The sequence below is a fragment of the Taurulus bubalis genome (assembly GCF_910589615.1).
Source record: "Taurulus bubalis genome assembly, chromosome: 6".
NCBI classification, from domain to species: Eukaryota; Metazoa; Chordata; class Actinopteri; order Perciformes; family Cottidae; genus Taurulus; species Taurulus bubalis.
This window is the reverse complement of record NC_136594.1, coordinates 17,075,336-17,100,934: the sequence shown is the minus strand read 5'-3', so window position 1 is coordinate 17,100,934 and position 25,599 is coordinate 17,075,336. Positions and strand designations below refer to the sequence as shown.

At 42.7% G+C, this 25,599-nt stretch overlaps 1 protein-coding gene across 1 annotated transcript in view; it reads left to right on the top strand.

Moving 5' to 3' along the window:
• Positions 1-25,599, top strand: part of xylt1 (xylosyltransferase I) — a gene marked incomplete at both ends in the record, with an annotated part of 72,310 nt that overhangs the window by 36,042 nt on the left and 10,669 nt on the right. The window contains 7 exons of the mRNA XM_079219796.1: positions 4,038-4,641; positions 9,656-9,828; positions 9,980-10,182; positions 15,237-15,317; positions 16,910-17,126; positions 17,539-17,715; positions 20,542-20,807. Coding sequence (XP_079075922.1) covers positions 4,038-4,641; positions 9,656-9,828; positions 9,980-10,182; positions 15,237-15,317; positions 16,910-17,126; positions 17,539-17,715; positions 20,542-20,807 — 1,721 coding nt within the window. The remainder of the gene's footprint in view (positions 1-4,037; positions 4,642-9,655; positions 9,829-9,979; positions 10,183-15,236; positions 15,318-16,909; positions 17,127-17,538; positions 17,716-20,541; positions 20,808-25,599) is intronic.

Sequence of the window (25,599 nt, the reverse complement as noted above, 5' to 3'; positions counted from 1 at the left end):
GGTAACTTCTCAAAGTCTCTTGGTTCCCAGAAATAGTCTTGCACAAAGCGTCACTTAACGCTTAGGTTTTGTGAGGTTTAAATAATCAAGACACATTGTGTTAATTAGTCCGCTTCAGAGGTGCTGCTTGGTGGACTTTGTTACTCGACCGTTGGACTGAGCCGGGCTTGCGATTTCCCCGTTTTCAGTATTTATGTTAAGCTAAACTAACCATCTTCTTGCTCCGCCTTCCAGGGCTCTCAAGTTTTTAAGACAGGTAAGCGTGACATCTCTCTCTCTCTCTCGCCTTCGCCCCCCCCCCCCCCGGCCGCGCCTCTGTCCGGGGGGGGGGCGAAGGCACTGCCGGGATTACATTTCCCCCAGATACAACAGATACGTTTTTGTGATTGGCTATTCGTGTCGCCCATCTCTTTTTATTGATTGGCAGGGGATTCGGGGGAGACGTGCTTGATTCCTCCATGGTGAGGGCAGCGCGACCAGGTCATGTTTGCGCGCTGCGGCACATTAAATAGCCTAGAGTTTTTTTTCAGCGTGAGAAATACGATGTGTGGCGGGAGGGCGTGACTTAAGACCGAAATGCGTGACAGTCACGCTCAATGCGTGACACTTGAGAGCCCTGGCCTTCACATTTACCGCACATACATGAGTAGGGTTGGGCACCGGGTACCAACACGTCCGGTACCTACCGGACCGAAAAGCAACGCAGATTTCGGTGCTTCCTTCCGGTGCCTGAGCCGATTTAAATACTTTTTTTTTTACACTACACTGTAAAGTTGCACGGTATATAGATACTAAAAAGGTAGCGGGGTGCCCGCACGCTAAAAACGATTATTAAAATAGCGTGGATCAGAGCACACTTGCTGCTCTGCTCTCTGTCTGCTTGCATGCAGAGCGGGGCTCGAGGGGGCGGGGCTTCCAGCGCTCACACACACAGTGCGCGCACACAGAGATCGCTGGAGACACGAGCACGAGCTTTTGAACGTCCGTCCTCGGCTTTCTGGAACAAATCTCTCCAGTTGATATTAATGATGACGTGTAGTCCAGTAAAGCAGCAGTTTTAGGATCCAACAGTGTCTGAGTTCTGTTGCACACGGTCCTATCAGGCCACCTGATGCTTGTGTCTGTTCTTTTTTTAAATATATATTTTTATAGTTTGAAGTTAAAAGGTTTGAAGCTGTAGTTTGAAGCGTGTTTTGTATGTAGTTATTTATTTATATCTATAGTATACTTAAAACAGTTAATAATATTGTTCAATTTGAAGAAAAAAAATTGCCTTGGCAATAAAAAAGTATCGGTTCAGGCACCGTTTAGGCACCGGTATCATTTTAAAAGTATCGGTTTAGCACCGGTATCGGAAAAAACCCAAACGACACCCATCCCTAGACATGAGAGGGATATCTTTCTTCTTATCTAATTATCAGGATGAAAGTGAATAAGCACATTGCCCATAATGCCAAATTATTCTCAAACAAGCGCTTCACTATAAAATGCTGTGGGAAACGCTGCTGTGCAGTTTTGGAAACTTAAGTAGACAAACGATAACTCAGCTAAATGATAACTGAAGAAATAGATGAATTGATACTGAAATAACCATTACTTTCTGCCTTACATCAGTCATTTCTTTAGATACATTACAGACTCAACAAAGCATCACTTAGTCTCGCTGAGGAAATGAGCGTAAAAAGGGGCTTAGTATACTTTTGTAAATATTGTATATACTTTGGATTGTATAACTTTAGTGATATGCAGAATGCTTCATCAACTTACATTTAGTATACATGTGCTGTAAGCTAAGTACATTCGTTCCATTAAGCAGGATGGAAGGACATTTGGGTTCTGTTTTCAACATTTCCTCACTTGGGCATTTTTTCCCAATTTAACTGTGTCCCTCATCTTCTCATGTCTCTCACAGTAGAACTCAAAGTAAGAGTATCTGTTTCTTTAGGGCAAACACATGCTGCCTCTACTTTACTTGCTCTCTCTCTCTCTCTCTCTCTCTCCTTTAACTCTACACACACACACACACACACACACACACACACACACACAAACACACACACACACACACACACACACACACACACACACACAAACACACACACACACACACACACACACAGCGACATGAAAAAACGCCACAAGAAGCTTTCACTGTACACACATAATCATGAATTCATACAGAGTAATTTTACCTCTGCAAACATCCAGTGACTTACACAGCATGGATTAGCCCCCTCTTTGAAACTCTGCAAGTAGGGATTTCTTTTTAGGTGATCACCGGCCTAAGCAGTTGTTACACGCAGGATTAGCAGGTTCTGCCGTTCAGGCAACATGGTCTGTTTAAACTGGCAGGGTGAAGAAAGCGGAGAAAGGAGGGGAGCGGAAGAGAGAGGTTATGACAGGCAGTAGCAGGGATGGAGCTGAGAATAAAGAGGAGAGAGATGGAGAGAGAGAAAAAGGAGGTGTAAGAGACGTGAAATGGGGAACAGATGAGGAAGGTAGGGGAGCGAGATGCGGAGCAGAAGGGATGAGAAGGGATGAGAGGTGAAAGGAGCAGAGCCGAATCGGGATGTGTGAAGAGAAGTGTGAAGGGAAGGAGAGGGAAAAGGCGAAGAGTCGAGAGAAGTCAGAGATGCATGGAAAGAGATGAGTATAGAAGGAGGAGAGGTAAGGAAACAAGAGGAGACCAGATGAGAGGAGAAACATACCTAAAGGTATCTGGTGTTGTGAGAACGAGACTTCTGCCAAAGAAGCCGCTTAACAGGAGCTGACAATGACAATATTGTTTTCCGTCCTCTCTTTCCCCCCTGTTTTTTGTTCCTTGTTTCCACTTCCATAATATGTCTCTCTGAGTGTGAAAGTGTGTCATCCATCCACCTTTGTAATTATGCTGGTACAAGTTGTTTGCTGAAAAGGAAGCTTGATGGGCTGATAACGGGCCTGGCTTTAGGGGTGGAAAGATATTTCCATGCCGCCGCGTCTGGCTCACAATAGCATCTCACTTGCTTCTTGTGTGTGTCTCACCTCTCCTGCTTCCAGTCTGTCTCACATAACTATCATTGCACTTAGCTCCTTCTCCCCCTTCTCCTTCCTCTTCTCTCTGCCTTGTAAATGGAGAAACACGTCAGGGATCCCTGTTATGAGCTCTACCTTTCCTCTGTTGCTGTTTGTCGTTCCATCCCCCTCACCTCACTTGCCCCCTGCGCCTCTTCCTTTTGTGTGTCTAGCAAGGTGTGCAACAGTGGTGTGGCAGCCTGGCAGCTTTCTTAGTTTTTACGTTTGATGCATCATGGCACATTTCACTAGAACAAGTCAGCGGTTCCTGGGAGCAGAACTCATGCCTTGTGTCAGCGCTCCGTCGCCTTACCCGCCCCACTTTCACTCATTACCCTTTTCCCTCTTTCTGCTCTCCCCTGTGCCCCTCTTTTGCTTTCAGCCTATTCTGCTGGAAAGATAGGGGAATTGTACGTTCACACACACACACACACACACACACACACTCACACACTATCTCACATATGCAGACGCATAGTGCAGCCTTTCCAGTTACACGCCACACCACTACAATTTCCTCACAAAATTCTCATGTGGCGCCACTGAAAAAGGAAATGTACACATGCATGCACACACACGGATAAACACAAACATCCATACAGACTCACAGTCAAATTCTGGCCCTTTATCCCATCTTGGTAATCTGTTTACGGAGTGCTGGGCTCACTTGAGGGAGAATTTAATTGAAACCGGGGCTAATCTGATGATGGCACAGAGCGGCAGAGCCCTCGGCCCTGCTTCACCTCCAGTTAGGTCGCACCTTGTCGTCCTCACACTCAATACCTTGCTACTTCATTTCATGCCTCACGGTTCAATGCAGCGCTGCCCACTCATACATGCCACATTGATTGTTAATCCGACATTTGATATGTGCTGCACTCACTCAATTCTGATATTGTTTTTCTTGTTTGTGTTCTCATTGCCCACCACTTACCGAACGCCTTCCTTGTCTTTCTCCTCCTGTTCCCTCTCTCCTCATCCAGGACGGATATTACTCCCACCGACCGAAGGAGAAAAGTAGAGTGGACAGCAACAACGAGAACTCTGTGCCCAAAGACTTTGAGAATATTGACAATAGTAACTTTGGTGCGCGCTCACAGCCACACCGACTGTCTGTCGGCGCCACCAGCAGCAAGCAGCAGCGGGAGCATCTGCAGGAGAAAGCCCACGCCCAGCAGCAGACCTGGCGGGACAACACCCCGAGTTTGGGCCGCAGCTCAAACGAAGTGTTGCCTGTAGGCCACCAGCCTCTGGCGGTCAGCAACAATGCCTCCTACCCAGGTGGTCAAGGCGGAGTGGGAGGTTCGCAGCAACAGTACCACTCGCAGGCCCAGCAGGCCCATCAGGCCCAGCAGGCCCAGTCACAGCACAGACATCAGCACCCGCACAGGAGGCAAGCGACCGCAGCGCCGCTGGGGGTGACCTACGACGAGCCACCGAAGTGCGAGATCAGTGGGAAGGAAGCCATTTCAGCTCTATCCAGAGCCAAGAGCAAAGAGTGCCGGCAACAGATTGCTGAGGTGTACTGCAGACACAAGGAAGGGCAATTAATGCCTGAGGCGGTCACTCGCTACTGCCCCCTCGAGGGTGAGTCCATCATTTTAATTAATTACATTGATTATTTGATTTCCGTCAATACAAATGGTTGTCTGTGCGGCTAGTGCAGTCACTTTGTATTCTGCACGAATAATGTCTTACTAAATGGGTCGATATCTACCAAGCTTCCTATCGCAGCACACTCGATTGTTGGGATCCAAATGGTTTTGTTATGTGATACCATGTTTCTTAGATCTGGTGGTGCTTAAAATTACATATTTCTTTATAACATAATTTCATGACTAAATAACCAACAATCAGTGTTAATGTCTGGAGTAAAAACATCCTATGATACAATTTATTGAGAGTGTAACACTCACAAACTCAACTAGTCTATATTTGATGGACTGTGCTGGGGACATGAGCAAATAACTCCACAACTGTCAACACATTTTTCTTCAAATGTTGCTGATATTATTCGTAAGCTGTGCTCCAACTAAATGTCTTAAGATGAAAATATCGTTCAGTCCACAGCGTGTTCTGATTTAGCTCAGCGGTTGGAGGAAGACACAAATGCTGGTTTTGAGGTTGTGTTCATGTATGTATGATGTATGTATGTATGTATACACTCATATTACCGTAAAATATATGAGAATAAATAACTCCTGCAGATGCAGCAGTTATGTAAAAATGTTACAATAGATGAGACAGACTCTCGCCACTATTAAGAAGTCCTCACTGCAGCGCCACTTAAATAAAACTTCACAAATAGATTCAAAATCAGGAGATCAGTAAGTTAATAGAGGCTTTTGCTTGAGTTGATTATTTTAGCAAATTTACTAATGAACAAAATACAGAGAAAAAACCTCCTGCAAATAATGCTGTCAGGTTGTCGATGTCCTTTGCTCTTGTTGTTTGACATTTCATTGTTGTCTTCACATTATTTCCTCCTCCTTTCTGTTGTACAAGCTTTCTTTTTCATGGCAAAAAAATATTATCCGCAAAGCTAAGTACAAAGAGTGTGGTGTGACCATTCAGGCTTCAGTGCATGGTAAAATATTTCCTGTTCTCATAATTGCAATTCTCGTCAAAGGCAAGAAATGTTGTTTTTTTGCTGATATATAATTGGTGAAGTAAATTGTTGGAGAAAATGGGGATGCTGCTTGCATTCTCTCCAAATTGGTTTCCAATTTTCATTTGTTTTGTCAAGCTGGCAGCAACTGACTGACACAAGTTCTCCTTTCTTTTTGTCAAGCAGACACACACAAACTCTTTGAATTTATGGACAACTGCAGTCTATTTGTGGATTCTGTAAACATAATCTGTTGCGGCTGCCGCCATCGGTGGGCAGCGCGCATCAGTAACCATGTTGAAATGAACAGCACATACACACAGATGCATTTACACACATAGGAGTGGACTGGATGCAGTGTGGACAGCAGGGGAGGAGGAGAAAGCCATTACACATCCTGCCTGTTCTCGTCAGATACCTTCCTAGACCTCGCTCATGCTTTTAGGACTCGAGGAGGCACCGTGATTTAGCAACTTTTCTACATTCCACTTCCCAAGAAGAGGAGTACCATTTGTCCGTGCCTAAGCTCCTGTCATCTCACACAGCAACTCACCGCCCCACTCGAACTGACAGTTTGATCAAAGGAGACAAAGAAATTGAAAAGGGCCTTCCCCTGGTGGCCGGGCTGTAACAACACGACAGCTAAATTAAATCACTTTTCTTTCTGACTCTCCGCCTGCTGCCTTCCAATGTGTTATCTCTCCCTTCCCTCCTCTGTTCCCCATCCCAATTCAAGTCCTAACCTTGTTAGCAGAAAATTGGCCAATTTGATTTGATGGGTATGCTGTCCTTGAGGCCCTGGCTACATAAGCTGTTGTGATAGCTCTGGCATTAGCATCATTAAATACAGGAGGAACATGTTCAATCTCTTTTGCTCCATATGCTAACTTGACAAATCTAACTGGGCTGTGTTGCTCCAGCGTGTAGCTTTACCTAATGGCCTTGTACTGAAAAAGATGTTTGTATAAATCATGCTTAAAGCTGCTATAATCAATATATTTATAACAATCAATCAAATAATGATGTGAATGCCATTGCTCATAGTGACAAACCAAAATAATAACTCAGTTCTGAAGTTCCCCTCAGCTCTATGAGTGTCGGGTTGGTTTCTTTGAGCTCATTGATTTGGTTCACTCTCACTACTCTCATAGTAGAGCTGGGCGATGTCTTCTATCCTTACATCATTATTTTCTATCTATATGTTTATCGAGATATAGCATGTTTTCTTCTAATTCCATAAATGAGTAGTTGCCACATGGTAAAGCCTATTTTGTATACTCCTGTGTGAATTAAATTCTTGATAGATGAAAAGTATAAAGATGCACCGAAGTTTACAGGCATGCACACAAAAAAAGAGCAATCAGATTAAAACAATAATTTGATTTCACCACACTGAGGTATTGCCTCAAGCAGAATTCTTGCAGGAGTTGAACATTAAAGCTAAATGTATGTATGTATGAATGAAGACAATACCACACACTGCTGTTGGGGAAAAACTACTGACAATGTATTTATGATAAATGTATTTTAATATTTGGGATCTAAATGTACCTTTGCACAGTTTTATGCACCATTATTATGAGCTGTATGCGCTATTGTATTCTTGGATTGCCAGTTTGAGTTCAGTTTGTTGATCGTGAACTCAGTGGTAATGTAAAGCGTGATTCAAATGATATTCTCTTTTTTGTAAATCAGTATCATGTGCTTGTTATAATCAATTTAAATAATGTAATTGTGTATTTCAATATATGATGTAATCACAATATGATTCCAGTGAACCTAATGGAGCATTTTGCAGATAAAGAGATCTGAGAGTATCAGCAGGTTGTTGGAGACCTGCTTCTTGTTCGCTAATTGTCTTCGCTGGTGATATGATTGTTGCCTGCTCAGGTCAGGTAGCAGAGGATGCTTGTTTGATTGTTACTTGGTGGGTTGAGCAGCTTGATTAAAACATGCTAGTTCTTCACATGTTGTGAGGCATGTGTGTTTATAGCCAACAGTTTACAATATCAACTTAATGTCAGTGTTGTGTTCAGGGTTGTGTTTGCTCGGCCCCCGAGTGGCCTGTCATTACAGGTTTAAAGAAAATAAAATGAAATTTGTTATTGCATTCATCGAAATGGAACCCATCGATATGATTTATTTGACAGCTAGACTAGTTTTGTGGATGGTTTATAGGAGCAAACAAATATTCCCAGGGCATTTTCACATTTAATTTGGTACAAGCCCTTTGGAATATACCAGCTCAGCTCCTGTTCTAACCTCCCATATGAGCCGTCAAGATGGGGGCTGGGTAAGAGCTCGAAGTTATGCAAGATGATGGAGGAAGAGGGTAGGGTGATAGCAGATGAGGGAAAGGTAGTTTAAAAGATTGATGGCGAAGGGAAGGATGATGACGAGTAATGAGTACAAGAGGAGGGCTCTGTTTTTTCTTTCAGAAAAAGGTGCAGTCTGCTCCAAAAATACTACACATGAAGCACATTTAAAGATAACCCCACATGCTCGACAAAACTGTTACATTTAAGTTCTCTTTCACACACATATACACACACACACACACACAGCAGTGCTCATTAGTTCAGCTAGCTAGCATAGCACACACTCTCGAAGTGCTTTGTGAAGTGACTGGCCAATTATCCGTGTGCAAAGCAAACCAGTGAACCTTCTTAGCTGGCCACCAATTATCGTTCAATCTGATATGGCCCACAGCAGATTTCCCCCCTGAGCTGTCACACACACACGCACACACATGCAGAGAGAGAGAGAGAGAAAGAGAGAGAGAGAAAGAGAGAAAGAGAGAGAGAAGTGACTCACAGAAGCTACAGCCAATTGGGGCCAAATGGAGCCAGGGGAGTGTGTCATTAACCCCAACCTTGTGGTCAACCTTAAATGTCGGACACCAGCCCTTAAATTTGAATGAATGAGTTGGTTGAACGAGAGGGACCAGGCCTCCGTTGCCCATTCCCCGTCAACTCAAATAGAGACGACATGTCGGAAACTTGCCCTAAAATTTTGAGTAATTACAGGAACCTTAGGGCCAGACGGGGAGGGGAGGCATTTTTGAGGAAACATAACCAAAGGGGGAAAAACAGCCCCCACTTCAGTATTCCCTCAGCTTCCTCTTCTTCTTCAGCACAGACAGGCTCTTGGGAACTGAAGTCCCAAATTATATTCATTAATCTCCTAAACGCAAATATGAACAAATATGTGTGTACGAGCTGCTTATGCACACGTGTTGTTAGAAGTGAAGGCTTCAAAACAAACAATGTCTGCGATAATGTTGTGGGACAGAACTGCTTCGAGGAAGTTTTTCTTCAGGTTTGAAGTGCAAGTGTTTTTGAGCGGTTAAGGCTGGTACAAAACCACCCAATGGAGCAATGTGAGGAAACCAATGACTCTCCAGAGACTGTTGGAATTGTTCAATTTGATAATGGCATGGAAGCCGCAACCGATCCGGTGCTTGCCTGCATGCTTATTGTTGTCATTTGTGTGAAAACCAAGGCATCTTCTGGGAATTTGGCCAAAGAGGAATGATGACACATTGTCAAACTGTGCTCCACCCTGAAAGCCCCAGAGGAATCGCTTATAGGATTCCCATCTGATTGAGGATGTAGTTACAATGTGTAGTGTCTGGTCGAAATTGTCATAGTTCCAACTCAATCTCATAGGAAAATGGATAAACGAGTTATGGTTTTGTGGTTATGTTTTTTGTTCCACAGCAGAGGCTGAGGGAGCATTTTGACTTTTTTGTTCTTATTTATTTGAAAATATCTTAGATGTAGCATGGTTTTCTTTCCTTGTGCATAATCCTGACCAATTTGGCCGCCTAAAATTGGAGAGCAAAGGGAAGTGACCCATGGTACAGTCAGTGTTTTTCAAGGCGTTATGGCTGTATTATATTATTATCTATATTCATTATGCATTTGCATTAATTAAATGCAAGATATATATTTACAGGAATCATTACAAAATTGTTGTCTTTATGCCTCACAGGTAAAGCCAATGTGAATGTCCAGTGGGATGAAGACTCTGTTGAGAGCTTTCCATCAAAACCAGTCAGAATAGCGTTTGTGTTGGTGGTCCATGGACGAGCCTCTCGACAGTTTCACCGCCTCTTCAAAGCCATCTACCACAGCTCTCACTACTACTACATACACGTTGATCAGGTGAGCCACAGAGAACCGACAAACGTGATGAACCACTCAAGGCCTTTTAAATCTGTGTGAATAGATTTTTTTTCAATAGCATTAACGTAAAATATAATTGCTTTGTATCAGACGCAATAATAATCAGTGTATGATCATTTTATTTGTTTAGCGCTCTAACTACCTGCACAGACAGGTGCACTCCTTGGCCGCTCAGTATTCCAATGTGAGGGTGACACCCTGGCGCATGGCCACCATCTGGGGTGGTGCCAGTCTGCTGACCATGTATCTTCGCAGCATGGCTGACCTGCTGGCCATGAGGGACTGGAGCTGGGATTTCTTCATCAACCTCAGTGCTGCCGACTACCCCATCAGGTAACAAAGATTCATCATATAGGAAGGCGAGTTCAGTAAAGGGCAGCAGGGGAGGAGGAAATAAAGTGAGGTGAAGGTGCAACCATCTGCAGTAATATAGGTGACAAAGGCAGTCACCTGGCGTGCACAACAATAGTGGGCCGCTCTCAGCCAATGTGGAAGAAATTCAATACAAACTGGTCTGGCCTCATGCAGTTAACTGTGAGCTTTAAATAAAGAGTCACTCCAAACCAAACAGATCAATGAAGTAGAACCTCTGCTTTTCTCAAATGTTATTTGTTCACACCTTCTCTTCCCTGCTTCCTTGCTTGTACTCCATTGAATGGGTTACATGGTGAACTGATCACAGTTGAATTGCCGGGGTCAATACATATTGACTTCCCAGGCCGGTTGTGTACTGTACAGTCCGAAAGTAATCTCTCTACTCCAAAACATCTCCTTTAAGAGGCTGTAAAAGGTAATTAAAAGCCACAAAGTCTACATGAATTGGACATGAAGTCATGGAAATAGCCTACTGCCGGAGAATTTTTGTGACGAGTACTTTTTTTTATGTGAGTTTATGGTCCTGCTGGGAGTTCAGGGTCTGCTGGGTTTTTGATGTAGCTCTGTAGCAGCCAATTAAAACCCTCCTATTAAGGCAAGAGTTATCTCTTCTGTGTAGCCAGATGTCCACCAGTTGATTTTAGACAAGCTGTAATGGCCACTGGGTAAAAAGAAGCTGGATCTGATGCCTCCACAGCTGGAGCTAAGATGCAGGGGCAAAGTTGGATCTTGTTCATAGACGGGTTCTGTCTAGTTGTGTTTGCTTGTTTTCCCCCATATTGATGAACGTCGCCGTCTGTTTGTCCGTGTGCATGCGCGCACGCCTGAGTGTATGTCTGCATAGTTTAGTGTATCTCAGCGCCTGCCCATGTACATGTGTGCATATTTATCCTGTCTGTACTCCTGTCTGTATGTCTGTCATGGCATGATTAAAGGTATTTACGAGTGCATGCACTGAGACACTGTTTTCTTCCCGTCTTTTGCCTACTCATTTGCATGAGGGTGATGTTGTTGAGAAAAGGGCTGACAGTGGAGGTTTTAAGCCCCATCTGTTGGGAAACGAAACGATTGATGGAGCGAAAGAGGGAGCCGAGAGGCAGAAATGACAGGGAGTGGCGAGGGAGCGAGAATAAGCAGCTAGGGAAGAGGAACAAGAGGGAACTGCATGTTTTGGATCCATGCAATATGGAAATATGGAAATGCCAATCTTGTATCTCTGCTTAGCAAGTGCATTTGTAACCACAGCTTGCATTTGACAAAGTCTGCTCACTGCATATTTACTCAGTTGAACTTGCAAATGTGGTCCTTTTTAAGTGGCAGGCCCGGGCTCAGACACCCGTGAGAGGGAGCATCCGTGCTACTCGAGTGTCCTCAAGCAAGAAACCGAAACCCATTCAGCTGTTTTGTTGCTGATAATCCTCTCTGATTTCTTTGGGAAAGGAATTGGCCGGAAAGAGACATTCTCCCTCAGAAATAAACACCTCAGCATTACATTATCATTATGGACTTACTACGGCGCAGAAAAACATGTTGGTATAAGCAGATGCCTGCGAATGCAACCATGTGTTAAGCTGCCGGCGTGCTTCATCAGACCTGCGTGTCGGATGGTCGTATAACTTTGAAACCACTGCTCCCACACCAGACCTTACTATCCAAAAGATGCCATTAACGACAATATCACTCTGTGATTCAGCTGACTTTTACTCTCCTGAAAATATGTGTTGTGAATCTGCATTCGTCTTTTGTTAATGTAGCTTTAAGTACAATATTTTTGGTCACAGACTTTCCAAATGGCACCCGTTTTGTCTTGCTGACCGTACTGCGGCGTCCCTGCCCCATTGCCCTGACTTCTGCTGTTGTTATCAGTGGGATTGGAGACGAGCATTATTTCCCCCACTAATTCCCTGATAATGTCTGTCCTGCCGCATGGATGGCTCTCAAAGGCAAACCCAGAGCCCCTCACACTAGCAGAGAGACTCTGTGTGTGTGTGTGTGTGTGTGTGTGTGTGTGTGTGTGTGTGTGTGTGTGTGTGTGTGTGTGTGTGTGTGTGTATGTGTGCCTGTCTGTGTGTCTGTCTGTGTGTCCAGAGGCCAGAGGATGAGTTACATGCTTGCTTTGTCAAAGTACAACCCTCTTTCCCAGCTTTTATCTACACGGCCTCGTGCTTTTACCTCTTTTTTTCTACAAAGGCCCTCTTTATAGACTTTACAGCTGCTTTTAAGAAGTCTGAGCTTTGTGAGACGATAACTGGCTGCAGGCGTCATATCTTCTTATCTCTTCCACTTTGTCATGTCTCTCTGAGAAAAAAGTATATATTGTATCTCATATTTTAGCATTGTTCCATAAGTGATTGGTGTCATTTCCTGTTGTGAAAAAAGGAAAAAAGCCATTTATAACCCATTACAACTAAGCCAACGTGCTTGAAAAAGTGTTTGACTCGCAAGTTTTTAAAATTAAGTTGCAAAACTTTTTGACTTTTTTTTTTTTCAGGACATAGGTGATAAATGCATGATTCATCTTCTCTCCTGTTTTAGTGTTGTCAGAGTGTGCGTTCATAACCTGCACTCAACTAGAGTTACATCTGTGTTCTAAAAAGGCAAATTATTGATTTAACTGTAAGACCATGGAAGTAAAACAAGGACATAAATGGCTATGATATTAAAAATGCACATTTTATCTGTACCTCACAGCGGTTTATTGTGTGTGTGTGTGTGTGTGTGTGTGTGTGTGTGTGTGTGTGTGTTTGTTACAGTAATGTGTGCGTGTGAATACCACTGTGAGACAGAGCAGCCACAGGGCTGACAGTAAGCAAACTAGACCCAGTGGACGGGGTGACCACTCAGGTGGCAAATCTGGAGCTTGACATGAATTCCCCTCGCTCTGTGTGTGTGTGTGGCCGCATGCCTACAAGCATTTGTGTGTCTCTGTGCATGTATTTCGCATTGTCTGTGTGCATACTAGATGTCTCTGTGTGTGTGTGTGTGTGTGTGTGTGTGTGTGTGTGTGTGTGTGTGTAGTCGAGACAGGGAAGACTGCATGTGTCTGTACAGCACATCATCAGTTAGGCTTTATGGCTCAGGACCTCCTAAGATAAGCCCCCCAGGCTGTGAAATTGCTCCTTGAAGAGAAAATGACATTAATATGCGCTTGTCCCTCCCCCCAATGATCCTTGAGCTTTTCACCAGGGCTTCGCCGCTCTTTTAGAAAGGCAAGCCAAGCCATCAGGAAAAGCTCCACCACAGATGAGATGTTAGAGCCATTGACTGTGGCATAGCCTGCAGAGCAAAGCTTTTAGCCTGTCTGGCCTGTGTATGAGGGAGTAGACTGCTCTATAATGTAGGAACAGCATGAAGTCATTCATCAAAATCAAGAACAGCACAATCTTTTGTATAATCCTTAATAGTTGTATTGGCGTGAAGGGACTGAGGGCCCGACCCTTAGAGCAGCCGAAGTCTTTAATAGATGTGACTTAAAGCCCTAAATGTGAAGTATTTATCATTAAAGTCCCCCTCAACTCAAATGTGTTTTGCTTATTGTTGTATCACTTGGTCGTTTGAGATTCACTGTGCAGAAGGATGTATGTATGAGTTTGTGTTTACGTTCAACTGTTTCTCTGTGCTCACCTGAAATCTGAGTTTAACATGTTGTGACAGCCTGACTAGTTTGGAGCCAATCCCATTCCAGTCAGCAAATTAGTGCCATGTGAACATTTGAAGCCTCCAGTGCACATTCACACAGAATAGACATGTTGGTGATATCTTCTCTCTGATAGTTAACTTTTGAAACCAAAAATATTTGGATATTTCAATGAGGGAGATGAGTAAATTAGACCAAATCGAAAAAAAATGCCAAACCAAAATACCTCTGGATGCAATTGGATGGACCTACAAGCTACAAGAGCAACAAAACATGTGACGCACGCTTACTTTACCTGGGAACCAGACAAATCTGTCGAATCATGTTGTATTTGCTTTAGTTAAATGCATTGCATTTTCGTCTGCCGATGTCAGGCCACGCGATAGCTGCTTCCACAGAGAGTTACACATCAGCTACAGCTGTCTTGGTTATTTCCAAAAAAGGCTCCACAATGTTCGTCTTTATAGTCATCGTCTCAAACACACCCGATATTCAAGAACAGTTGGGATTTGCGTGTCAGATCTCAAGTTGCTGGAAAAACGTCCAAAGTGGAGGGGGACCAGACGCATCTGCCAGATGAAATAAAACATGAGCAGATTTGCCTACCTCCCATTCAGGGAGTGAATGTAGTCTTAAGAGAACTTTAAATATTTAATTGAACTTTGTTGTGGAAAAACCATATCAGACAGAAGTTATATTACAAGCAGAGTAGTTTATGTGTCTTAAAACATGTATGGAGAGGATCCTTTAATGTTTATGACAAAGTTTGAAACAATCCTTAGTTATTCTATTTAACACTCAAAAACTCAAAACTCAGTTTAACTGTATTATCAGGAGTCATTACGTTTTGATTCAAGTGTTGCTTAATCCGGCTTGGTGCATGATAGTATGGGACATTACCTTTTGCCTTCTGAGCTTCACTACCAGTGAGAAAAGCAAAAATACTGTAAAAAAAACAAAAATACAGACATCTCCTATTTGAAATAACCAAAACAGTTTTAATTTTTGAAGATAATTGTGTCTTTGTGTAGAATCCCATCGCTCATGGTCAGGAGCTAATTATAAATATATTTTCTGGGACTTAAAAGTGAAATGAAAGTTACAGCAAATACTGTACACAAATACATATACATGTATTTAACATATATCTGAGCAATTAATACAGGGACACAGGATTAGAACTTACATTTTTTACAAATATACATATATCAATGTTTCTTTTTCATAGCAACCAGTAACAGATGGATCAATTTGCATAATTTCTCTCCAAAGCTCACATTGTACTTTTAACATGTACTGTACTGCAGAATCAATGTTCCAGCTAGCTGTCCCCATATGTTCCCTCTCAAAAGTAAGGCATTTTCTTTCATTTCAGGACCAACAACCAGCTGGTGGCCTTCCTGTCCAAATACAGAGACATGAACTTCATCAAGTCCCACGGCAGGGACAACGCCAGGTGATATGCACGTTTTACTAACTTCATGTTAATCCCCCCCAATACACTCCAACCGTTCTCTTACTCTGTGCTTGTCTCTCTTACTTACACACACCAGCACCTAAGTGCACACACAGCGCACTCCTGCCAGCACGGCGTGGTCACTGAATCATAATACAATTAGCTCCCATCTGTGGCTTCATTAATTAACCTCCTTGGTGGGGTGAGCTAGCGAGGTCGCTGCCAGAACGACCTTTTCCTTCTGCCTCTACCCAGCCGCCCTCTACTTTCTGCCTCATCACACCCCTGCGAAAAAACATTCATCGCCCGACACTGTGGACAAAAATACCCCCGAAACACGTGAAAATAATTTCCCCAAATCTGCCAGCATGAATGGATGAGTCAGCATGACTCAACGGTGCCTTTTTATTCAGTATTGTTTGATGAGTGAAGCTATTTTGTTCCTGATTTAATTCAGTTTTTAACAACAATAAGGATCTTGGTAATCCATCGCTATATGCATATGTGTGGATGGCTGAAACTAATTGAAAAAAATTCAACTAATCGAAAAATGCATGGGTGCACTTCTAAAATGTCAACTGCCCATATTTGCACGTGTGCACCTGTGAGCCACAAGGTCAACACATCAGCAGTGTTTGACGCTGTTGAGGGAACAGAGGGAACAGTCTGACCTGTTTAACCTGAATTTGACTCCCTCCATCTCACACATGATACGTTCACAGGAGTAACACCGTCCATTATGCATGCAAGGTGTCACTCCTCTTGTTGCTGAAAAAAGTGTGTAGTGACAATTGCGAACGACACATTTCTCAAGTCATCGAGGGCCAAGGATATAATCCTTGATCTCTTTGGGCAGCAGTTGAGTCTACCTGAGTACATTTTTAGGTAACACTTAATAATAACTGCACGCTATGAAGCATTATATAATACTTCATTTACAAATGGTGAATCCATCATTTATAAAAGGTGGAACAATGCTTTATAAATGATGAATTAAGTGTTTACTCATACTAAACTAATGCTTCATAGCCTGCTGTTATTACAAAGTATTACCTATTTTTAGTGAGAGCTTTTCTATTCAATAAATTGCGCCCTGTGTCTTTTCCCTTGACCTCGATAGAAAACGCATGAGGTCTGATGAAAAGACAACTGCGGTGGTCAGGGAATCTGACTGCACTTACATTTGGCTACAGATTCTATTTTTAAAGCAACTTTATTAGTTACACATTTAACACACAATAAAAGCATTTAGAAGGAGCAGATCCACCCAGATTTTATTACAAGCACTCTGCAAATGTATGCAAATGTTTGTTTCTTACTGAATGCTCATTGAAGTCAACAAGGACAAGCACAGCTAAAAAAAAATCTGTTTATAAAAAGTAAAGGCAAACATGGGGTAAAGAAATACAAATGAGCAGCTGATTATACACAAGTGTCCCAATAAAGATAAAACAAGTGCTTGTTTTTATGTAAATTGAGTTTTTAAAGGGTTAGGGTTAATTTTCATCTGTATGTCTCACAAAAACATTCTGTTATATTTAATTGCATTTAGTATTCAGTTCTATAATCACATGTTTGTGTGTGCTCACCAGGTTTATACGTAAGCAGGGTCTAGATCGTCTGTTCTTTGAGTGCGACACCCACATGTGGAGGCTGGGTGACCGTAAAATCCCAGAAGGCATCTCGGTGGATGGCGGGTCCGACTGGTTCCTTCTCAACCGCATGTTCATCGAATATGTCATCAACTCCAAGGACGACCTGGTCATCAACATGAAGCGCTTCTACGCCTACACTCTGCTGCCAGCCGAGGTAACACACACGCACACACGCACATAAACAGCGCTTTCACACTTTCTTTACCTTTGACTGACAAGTGAGCTCTGCTTTCTACGTATGCTGCATCCCATATAGAAACAGTATTCACTGTTTGCCTTTCATCGCTGTGTTAGATGTGCATGGAAAAATGAAGTTGGAGGCGGATATGAAATCACAAAGTGAAGATGTGAAGGCTGACTTTCCAACCGTAGACGTTGGACTTGATGAGCATTGAATGCTCTCTTTTGGGAAATTGGATGCTTATCATGAGTTACTGTGAATCTCCAGTTTCTGCTGGCACTGTATTTACTCTCCGAGAACTTAGTGGTGTAAAAAATAAAAAGTATATGATTTTCTAATTTGGTCTTTCTGTCTCTGACTGCCTATCCTATTTCTCAATATCCAGTCGTTCTTCCACACGGTGCTGGAGAACAGCGCCCACTGTGAGAGCATGGTGGATAACAACCTGCGCATCACCAACTGGAACCGCAAACTGGGCTGTAAGTGCCAGTACAAGCACATCGTCGACTGGTGTGGATGCTCCCCGAATGACTTCAAGCCTGCAGACTTCCATCGCTTCCAGGTAGTAATAGCACACAACACTAAAGTGGAGAAAACCTCTTTTTGCTTGGCTACCCTCTTTGATCAATCAAGAAACCAAGAGCAGAGCTAGTGGCACTGGAAGGTATAGGCTCATATTTTTCAACTTCTTCTCTAACTTGAAATTCATACTGAAGGGTTTGGAGGGACAATCGAATGCTGAAGGTAGTACTGACAATTTTCAATTTGTTTTGTGTCCTTTAACGTTTTCATTTTTAGAAAAAAAGTTAATTGCTCTTTCATTGCACAATACCAGGCTCAAAGTTCCTGATAAACCTGTGGCGCAGGTTGAATATCTCTTTATAATATTAGCAAGAAAAGCCAAATAGCAAGAAAGCCAAATAGCTGCAGGGAAAGCATCCAACCAATGACAATTGGGCAGCAATGGCAAGTGAAACTGTGTGAAGAAAGAGGCATGTGAAGGAAGGAAAGAAAACACATCTTAATATATGTATACATATATGAGAGCTTTTCTATTCACCAAAGACAATGGTTAAATAGTCAATAAATTGTGCCCTGTGTCTTTTCCCTTGAAAAAGGAAAGAAAACACAATATGTGCTTTCTTTCCTTCCTTCCCATATATATATATAAAGTGAAGGATTTTTACTTGTATTATTTTTTTAATACTAATTATTATTAATTTACCTTTTAGTAGTTTTATAAATACAGACCCTGAGCTTAACTCTGATGAAAGGCCATATCTTCCAACTATTGTCAACCAGAGAGATCAGATTAACCTACGAACATAAAACAAATTTAAATTAATAGTATTTTTCGTGGGATACCAGTCGCAGTCAATCTTTAAATTATCTGGCCTCAAGGTTTGTCCAGCATCCAGCCTGTTCCCACAAAATGATTTCTTGATTATTATGAACCTGAGAGGGAAAACATTTTATAGTTAATAGATCCTTTTGGTCTGGGTATGAGTGGGAGAGGAGAGTTAGTTTGCTTTTCAAAAGGAAAGTGAATGAGTGGCACTGACTCATGGACCCCAGAGAAAGACACTTTGACTTTCGATGTGCTCCTAAAAAGTAAAAGCTGCAGTACAAAGTGAAAACACTCTGCCACAGTAAAATATCACTTTATGTGCTTTGACTCACTTTGTCTCCTTCACTTACCAGTCAAAGCTGACTTCAGTTCTCTCTTTGCCAGACCCGTTTGCCGTCTGTCTCGCCTAAGTCTCTGGCAGTCCAGTGCCAACACATTACCCGAGGTCCTTGGCACTGCCGCTGGGTCTGGTTGGCACCCCGGTATCAGTGAAGTCCAACCTTGGGAACAAAGCAGCCCTTCCAAAAGCCAGGCTAATTTTATTCTTTGTTTGTGAATTAAATGAAGCAATGTTAACTTATCATTATCTTTTTTATTTATAGTATTAATAGGACTCAATATCCCATTGAGCACACGATCCGAGTTTCCCTTTGAACTTTAAGACCGGGGAAGATGCAGACACGTTAAGTTGGTTCCCCTTAGTTTGCGGATGAGAAGAATAATTCAAGGTAAAACTGTTGAGTTCCTCGGCGTAGTGGTTTTGAAGCGCTCACCAGTGGAGGGGTTGTTCTGGAGATGGAGAGTGGGGATGTGCCTTTAGTAATGTGTTTCAGAGTGAGATGCATTTTGAAAGCGTGTTGGAAAGACGGGCTGTGACACATTAGTACTTTCAGCTGACTGAGCCGAGGGCGTGTCAGAACACATGTGTAAAAGCTAAAGCCTCCCCACTGCATGTTTCATTTGATATCCTTGGCAGATCATAGAGAGTTAACGCATCATCCAATGTACCAACATCTCTCAGGCATGAGAAAAAAGTGTAGTTGATTAGGTCTCCCTTTTTTTCTCAGGTGGCACTGAGGTGTTTGGTGCTGAGTAACAGTATCGGCAAATAGTTTTGTGTCTGGGACTGAAAAGATGTCTTTGTGAAAAGGCCAAGCTGTGTAGGCAACAGATTTGATGATGCACTATCAACCACATAAGCAACAGTGTGGCAAGGACAGAGAGGGTGAGAAAGACATGGGTGGAGTGTGGGAAGTCAGACAGAGCCACAAATTCAAGGAACCGTTGAGAAAAGAGATGAAGAATGGATGGGTAAATACAGAAAAGGGAATGGGGCAGTACTGGTGCTTATGTCATTACATCATTTTGTGCCTCCAAGGACATGTAAGACAGGCTTTCCTCTTTTCTTAAAGGTGAACTGATCAATTGTACAGTGTATGGGTCTTGGAAGGTACAAACTTACTTATTATGTGGAAAAAAATAAACCTTTTGTGGCTCCAGAGGGAGCTGTGTGAAGTCTGATAAATTGCCTCAAGTGATGTAGAGTTAGAAAGAAGCAAGCTTACCACACCTCTGCAGCTTGCTCTTCATCCATGCTTGTGGCTACCGCTACTAGCATAGCACTCCAGGACCTCTGACCAAACTGTTGGGGACCAAGTGTTGTTTGTCAGTAATGTAAGCACCACGTTTTAACAAGGAGGAAGAATGTGTGGAATAAAAAAGACAATATCTGTAAAAGAATGAAAAAGAGAGACTGAGGAGAGAGTCATTTTGATTTAATTGATGTAATATTTAATTCACAAATCCAAATAGGAAAGATGTACTTCCATTTGATCTACTAACTGACACCACCTCGACTCTACCTTCTTTCTTTCGTTCTCTCCACATACCACATACATCTAATACATATTCGTTTCCCTGGCATCCTGGCACACCACCATCTCCTAATCTTCTCCTCTTTGTATCTTCCCTTCCTGCCTGGCTGTTGTGTTCCCCTCCTTCCATCCTTCCTGCCCTCCTTCCTTCCCTCTACCTCTGCAGCAAACGGTGCGGCCCACCTTCTTTGCCAGGAAGTTTGAAGCCAGCGTGAACCAGGAGATAGTGAACCAGCTGGACGCCTACCTGTTTGGACCGTTTCCCCAGGGAACGCAGAGCATAAACTCGTACTGGGAGAACGTCTACGACGAGCCAGATGGCGTTGCCAGCCTGTCGGACACGCAGCTCACGTACTTCCACTCCTTCTCACGGCTGGGCCTGGCCAGAGCGACCGCCTCACTACAGGGAAACCCAAAAGATCACAGCTGCAGGTTAGCCCCAGAAACACATTCACCCACCTATGCAACTACATCTACGCTCATCACGGCATCATGACACACCTGCACCGACATCAAAAGGTGCACTTCAGTTTGTTTTCACTCTCAAAAGCCTGCCACACCCACGTTTATAAGAAACCACAACGTACTGTACACAAATATCTTTTTGTGTCGATTCATCGTCCCTGTCTGGGATCACATGTTTTGGTAATAGGATAACAATGAATAGCAGCTGGGAACTCCGAGGTAACGCTATTCATTTTGTAACATGATATGACTCTTTGTTCGCTAATGAGGCGACATAGGTCAAAGCATTGAAAGCTGTTCCTTCAGTCCAGTTTGTTATGAGTGGAAATGCATGACTTCCAGTGCTATTAACATACGGTGTGTAGTTCAAGTGAAAAGGGAAACCACACTATTTTTTATATTTAATGGCTAAATGGAACATTTAGGTCTCATGTCCCTAAGTACGGGTTTTCGAACAACATATGTTGTAAGTAGCATCTGGTGTGGAAGCAATTTAGGTTAACTTTCCTTTAGTTTATTTGCACAGAAATGAAACCCTGACACAAAATGAATAAAACTAACAAATTGTATATCCTGATTTGTGTTCATGTGAAATATGAACACAGCATGAAGGAAAGCAGTTGTTCTCACAGTATATTGATACACGCTGTGATCAGATCTGCAGTTTGTGTTGGTCATCATCCAAGCTGCTAATTAATATTGTTCTACTAGTTTTCAAGTCATCAGGTAAACTGACTGATCGCGTATTTGAGTGCAGCGTAGCTTTTATTTTGTAGAGATACTGCTGTTGCTGTGATGTTTGCTTACCGGTACTGCCCCCCCCCCCCCATGCCGCTGCATTGTGGGTGTTCTGTAAAGTCCTGCGGGTAAAGCCAAGCAGAGAAAGGAAGCATGTTTTCCATCTGTCAAACCTCAAAGCATCTATTGGCTACAGCTGTTTCTACCCATACATCTGTTGGAAAAGAAAGAGCGAGAGCAGACCAGGGAAAGGGTGATTACATACATACATGCATGTATATGGAGGGCTGCAAATCTCTGTCATTGACAGGAAATGGGCTTGTGAGAGAAAAAAACGTTTCCTTCAGACAAACCCCAGTCTTAAACCTGTACATGTAAAAACACTTTAAGAGCTGAGAGGCCATAGGTCAAAGGGCAGGAAATAGAGAGAACTTGTGTAAATGTGTGTGTGTGTGTGTGTGTGTGTGTGTGTGTGTGTGTGTGTGTGTGTGTGTGTGTGTGTGTGTGTGAGTGTGTGTGTGTGTGTGTGTGTGTGTGTGTGTGTGTGTGTCTGTGTGTTGATGCAAGCACCTCAAGAGTGATGTTGTTGATGTGTCTGGGTATGCATGTGAATGTGTCGCTTCCAATTAACATATACAAACAAATGTAAGTACCTTATGTGAGTGGTTGTTGTTTCAAGTGTTTAGGTGTATATTGACTTCTCTGTGTGAAGGTAGTGTATCCATGTATACATATGTTAAGCAAATGCACATAGATTGAAGTTTCAACTGTCACCTTACGCCTTTTGGGTTAAGTCTCAAGTCATCATATTCAAACTGCAAGTTAGGATGAAGTCTTTGAGGCGTCAGAAATTCTGCTTGCTAAGCAGTTTTAATGGTGTTTTTTTACAAAGCTGAGTCCACATTCTTGCATTTTATTTGGGATGGAGCTAATTGAAAACAGATGAGAAGGTGGGTTCATAATAAAAAGAATGATTTAGGTGGTTTGTGCCCACTTTTCTCTAATGACAAATAGTACAGCAGGACTATAAAAACGTTGTTTATTTACGGTCACCTGCAATCGTCTGGATGGAATTATTTAGTCTGCCGCACAATAACAATGATTTTGAACCCATTCCCGAAGTTGCATTCTCTTCTCAGTCCATGCAGTTATATTGGTAAATATAAAAAGGTAACTATGGTATTTCAACTTGTTTTCCCATGTTTTTATAGCTAATTTCAAAATTAGCGATTTCTGAATTGTTTTCCCCAATTTTGAAATCAATCTGGTATTGAACGAAAACGCTAAACACCAGCAGCTAAACAATGTACATTCACTAAAAGTGCTTGATTTTGCTACTGACAGGCTCAGATTATTACTGTAAGTGTCATTATAGAAAGGACCTTAAAGAGAAATAAACCCTTTGTCCTCACCTTTCGCTTGAGCTGGTCTGTTTGTTATTCATCTATTTTAATTATTCATGTTTCCAAAGTTGTCTTCTGGCAGCAAGTCAGGTGTCACAAATAGAAAACGAAAGGTAAAGAAAACCTTTTTTATTTCTTTTAGTTACTTAGACACAAAAACATTGTAGAACGGGGTCCAGGTTGAAAAATATCGAAGGTGGGAGTGTTTTAATACATGCATTTATATTTTGCCTGTGTTTTACAAAAAGAACAAGGACATGCAGTATCTCTGGCTAACTGGATAAGGAAATACAATCGTAGCTTGAGGAACAGGTTGAAATAGAGTCTTTGAGAATTCTGGAAATCCCATCAGCACTAGTAAGAGTATTTAAACAAGCTTTTGACTTTTTTCCAACTTTGTTAGATATTTATTTGTCTGAAAGGCGGATGATCTGTGACTTGAATGTAATGTCAATACGTGAGAGTCAGAAACTGGGACTAACTCAACAAATCCATGTTATATGTTACCATATTATATTCTAGTGCCTTTTAAAGGCTTATACAGTAGAATGTGATAATTTAACAGAACGTCAGACAGCCTACTTGTATCACTGTAGCCATTACTTGGTGGAGACCATGAACAATACACTACATACAGACAAAAAGGCATTGCTCATAATCCTCAGTGTTTTGCGAGATAAGTAAATTATACTAGATTAGGAAGTATATGAGCAAAAGTCTGGAACTCACTAATATGTGCTACAATGAGTCACAGCTGCAATGTCAAGATCAAGCTAAACAAAGAGGAGAAATAAAAGGTAGAATGAGCCTTGGGATTTTTTTGATTCAGCCACACTGGTGTAGAGGCCTAATAATGAAATACACTGCGGGTTTGTGTTTGTGTGCGTGTGAGTGTGTGGAGCATGGCCACACAAGGCCGGTCTGACGTGGCCTTATTTGTGTTTTATTGATCTAGAATTCTACTTATCAAGTCAGGTAATTCCAATCAAAGTCTGCTTTGAAGTCTAAACTAAGTGACAGCCGGCGAGTCCTCACTTTGGTAAGGCTGGTCTGAGGCCTCAAGTACATCCACAATATTTGTGTGGCCAAATATTTTGCATGCATATAGCATTCAGATGTGCTACCAACAGATGGACGGGCCGGCCTCCGTGTGAGACTGGAGCAAGGGAGAGGAAAAGGCCGCAGTGAGGGATTTGTCTCTTTTAGCACCCCGCTGGGACTTGATTGGAGAGACTGCGAGCTAAAGTGCCTGAATGGACCTTCTGTGCAGGCTACGCCCCGACCTCTTCTCACTGCCTCTCACACTGGCAGCCATGTCTCGTTTGGGAAAGACAAGGGGATATGAGAGCCGAGGGACAGAAAGAAGGATAAGAGAGGAGAGGAGCAAAGAGGAAAAGGCAGATGAGAAAATAGCGAAGTGGGGAAAGGGAGACAGACAGAGGGAAAGGGAGCAGGACGGGAGGGAGTGTGCTCTGCGATCCTTGTGGGTGTAAATATTTGCTGTTCTGCTTGTCAGGGTAGCATTTACCGGGACGGGTTGACTCCTGGTCCTTTAGTGGAATACTGATGAGGCCATGGGCACTGGGGAGCACGGAGGGACAGTGTGTGTGTGTGTGTGTTAATCCGTGTGTGTTTGTGTGTGTGTGTGTGTGTGTGTGTGCGTGTGTGTGTGTGTGCAAAGGAGGGAGAATAAAGATGAATTCAAGGAAGCAGAAGAAGAGAAGGATGAGAAAACTTGGCGTGAAGGAGTCAGGACGTGTGCAGAGAGCAGCTGCAGAGCGTTCTCCAGCAGTGCGCACCCTGGCTCCTTTTTTGTTTTTCCAGAAGTCACTCGGGCTAGCTGCCCCGAGGGCCGACCCTCTGCCACGTATGAAGCGACACGCAAACAAACAACAGACTAATCAGAGGGGCAAGACCTTCATTCGGCTTCAGTTGACTGGATTGACCCAGTTCAACTTTGTTTCCGCAGACTTGTAATGTGTTCAGTTGGATTGTCTATGTTTTCAGAACTCTGACTAATCTTAGTCTGCTGCCAATACAGCCCATGACGATTCTGTAATTTTCAGTAGCCCACAGAACGCTGTGGTCTCGACTGGCACAAGTCTTCTTTAACCATCCTTTCCACTTCAGAACCAGAGCACATGTTGAAGCACGCAGCACACAGTAAAAGGAAAATGTGCACGGGAGAAGTTTGTTATTTATATACGTGGCGGTACTTGGGCTTTAATAAACGTTTCACTTGTCTATTACTTATCTCTAAGAAGTGGAAGTAGTCACTGTAACCTTATCCATTGGTTTGTGGGCATACGGTTTAGATGCCTCAGCATTTTGGCCTTCACCATCTTGGTTTTTTGGAAGTTGCCATCTTTGTCTTTTGCAAACAGAGATGACATGAGAGGTTGGAACTAAATACAACCCAACGCTGAATAAGACATTTGAGGTGACCAAAATGGTCAATCAACTTTTATTAACTGAAAACTCAATGGGACCATCATGTGTGTTGGCATAGCAACCAACAAGTAGATGCTCAATGGGAGTTATCAGCATGGTCGACATATGTCTCTGACCAATTGGTTTCCTGTTAAAGGTCATTGAATTCATTTCCACCATGCCACACA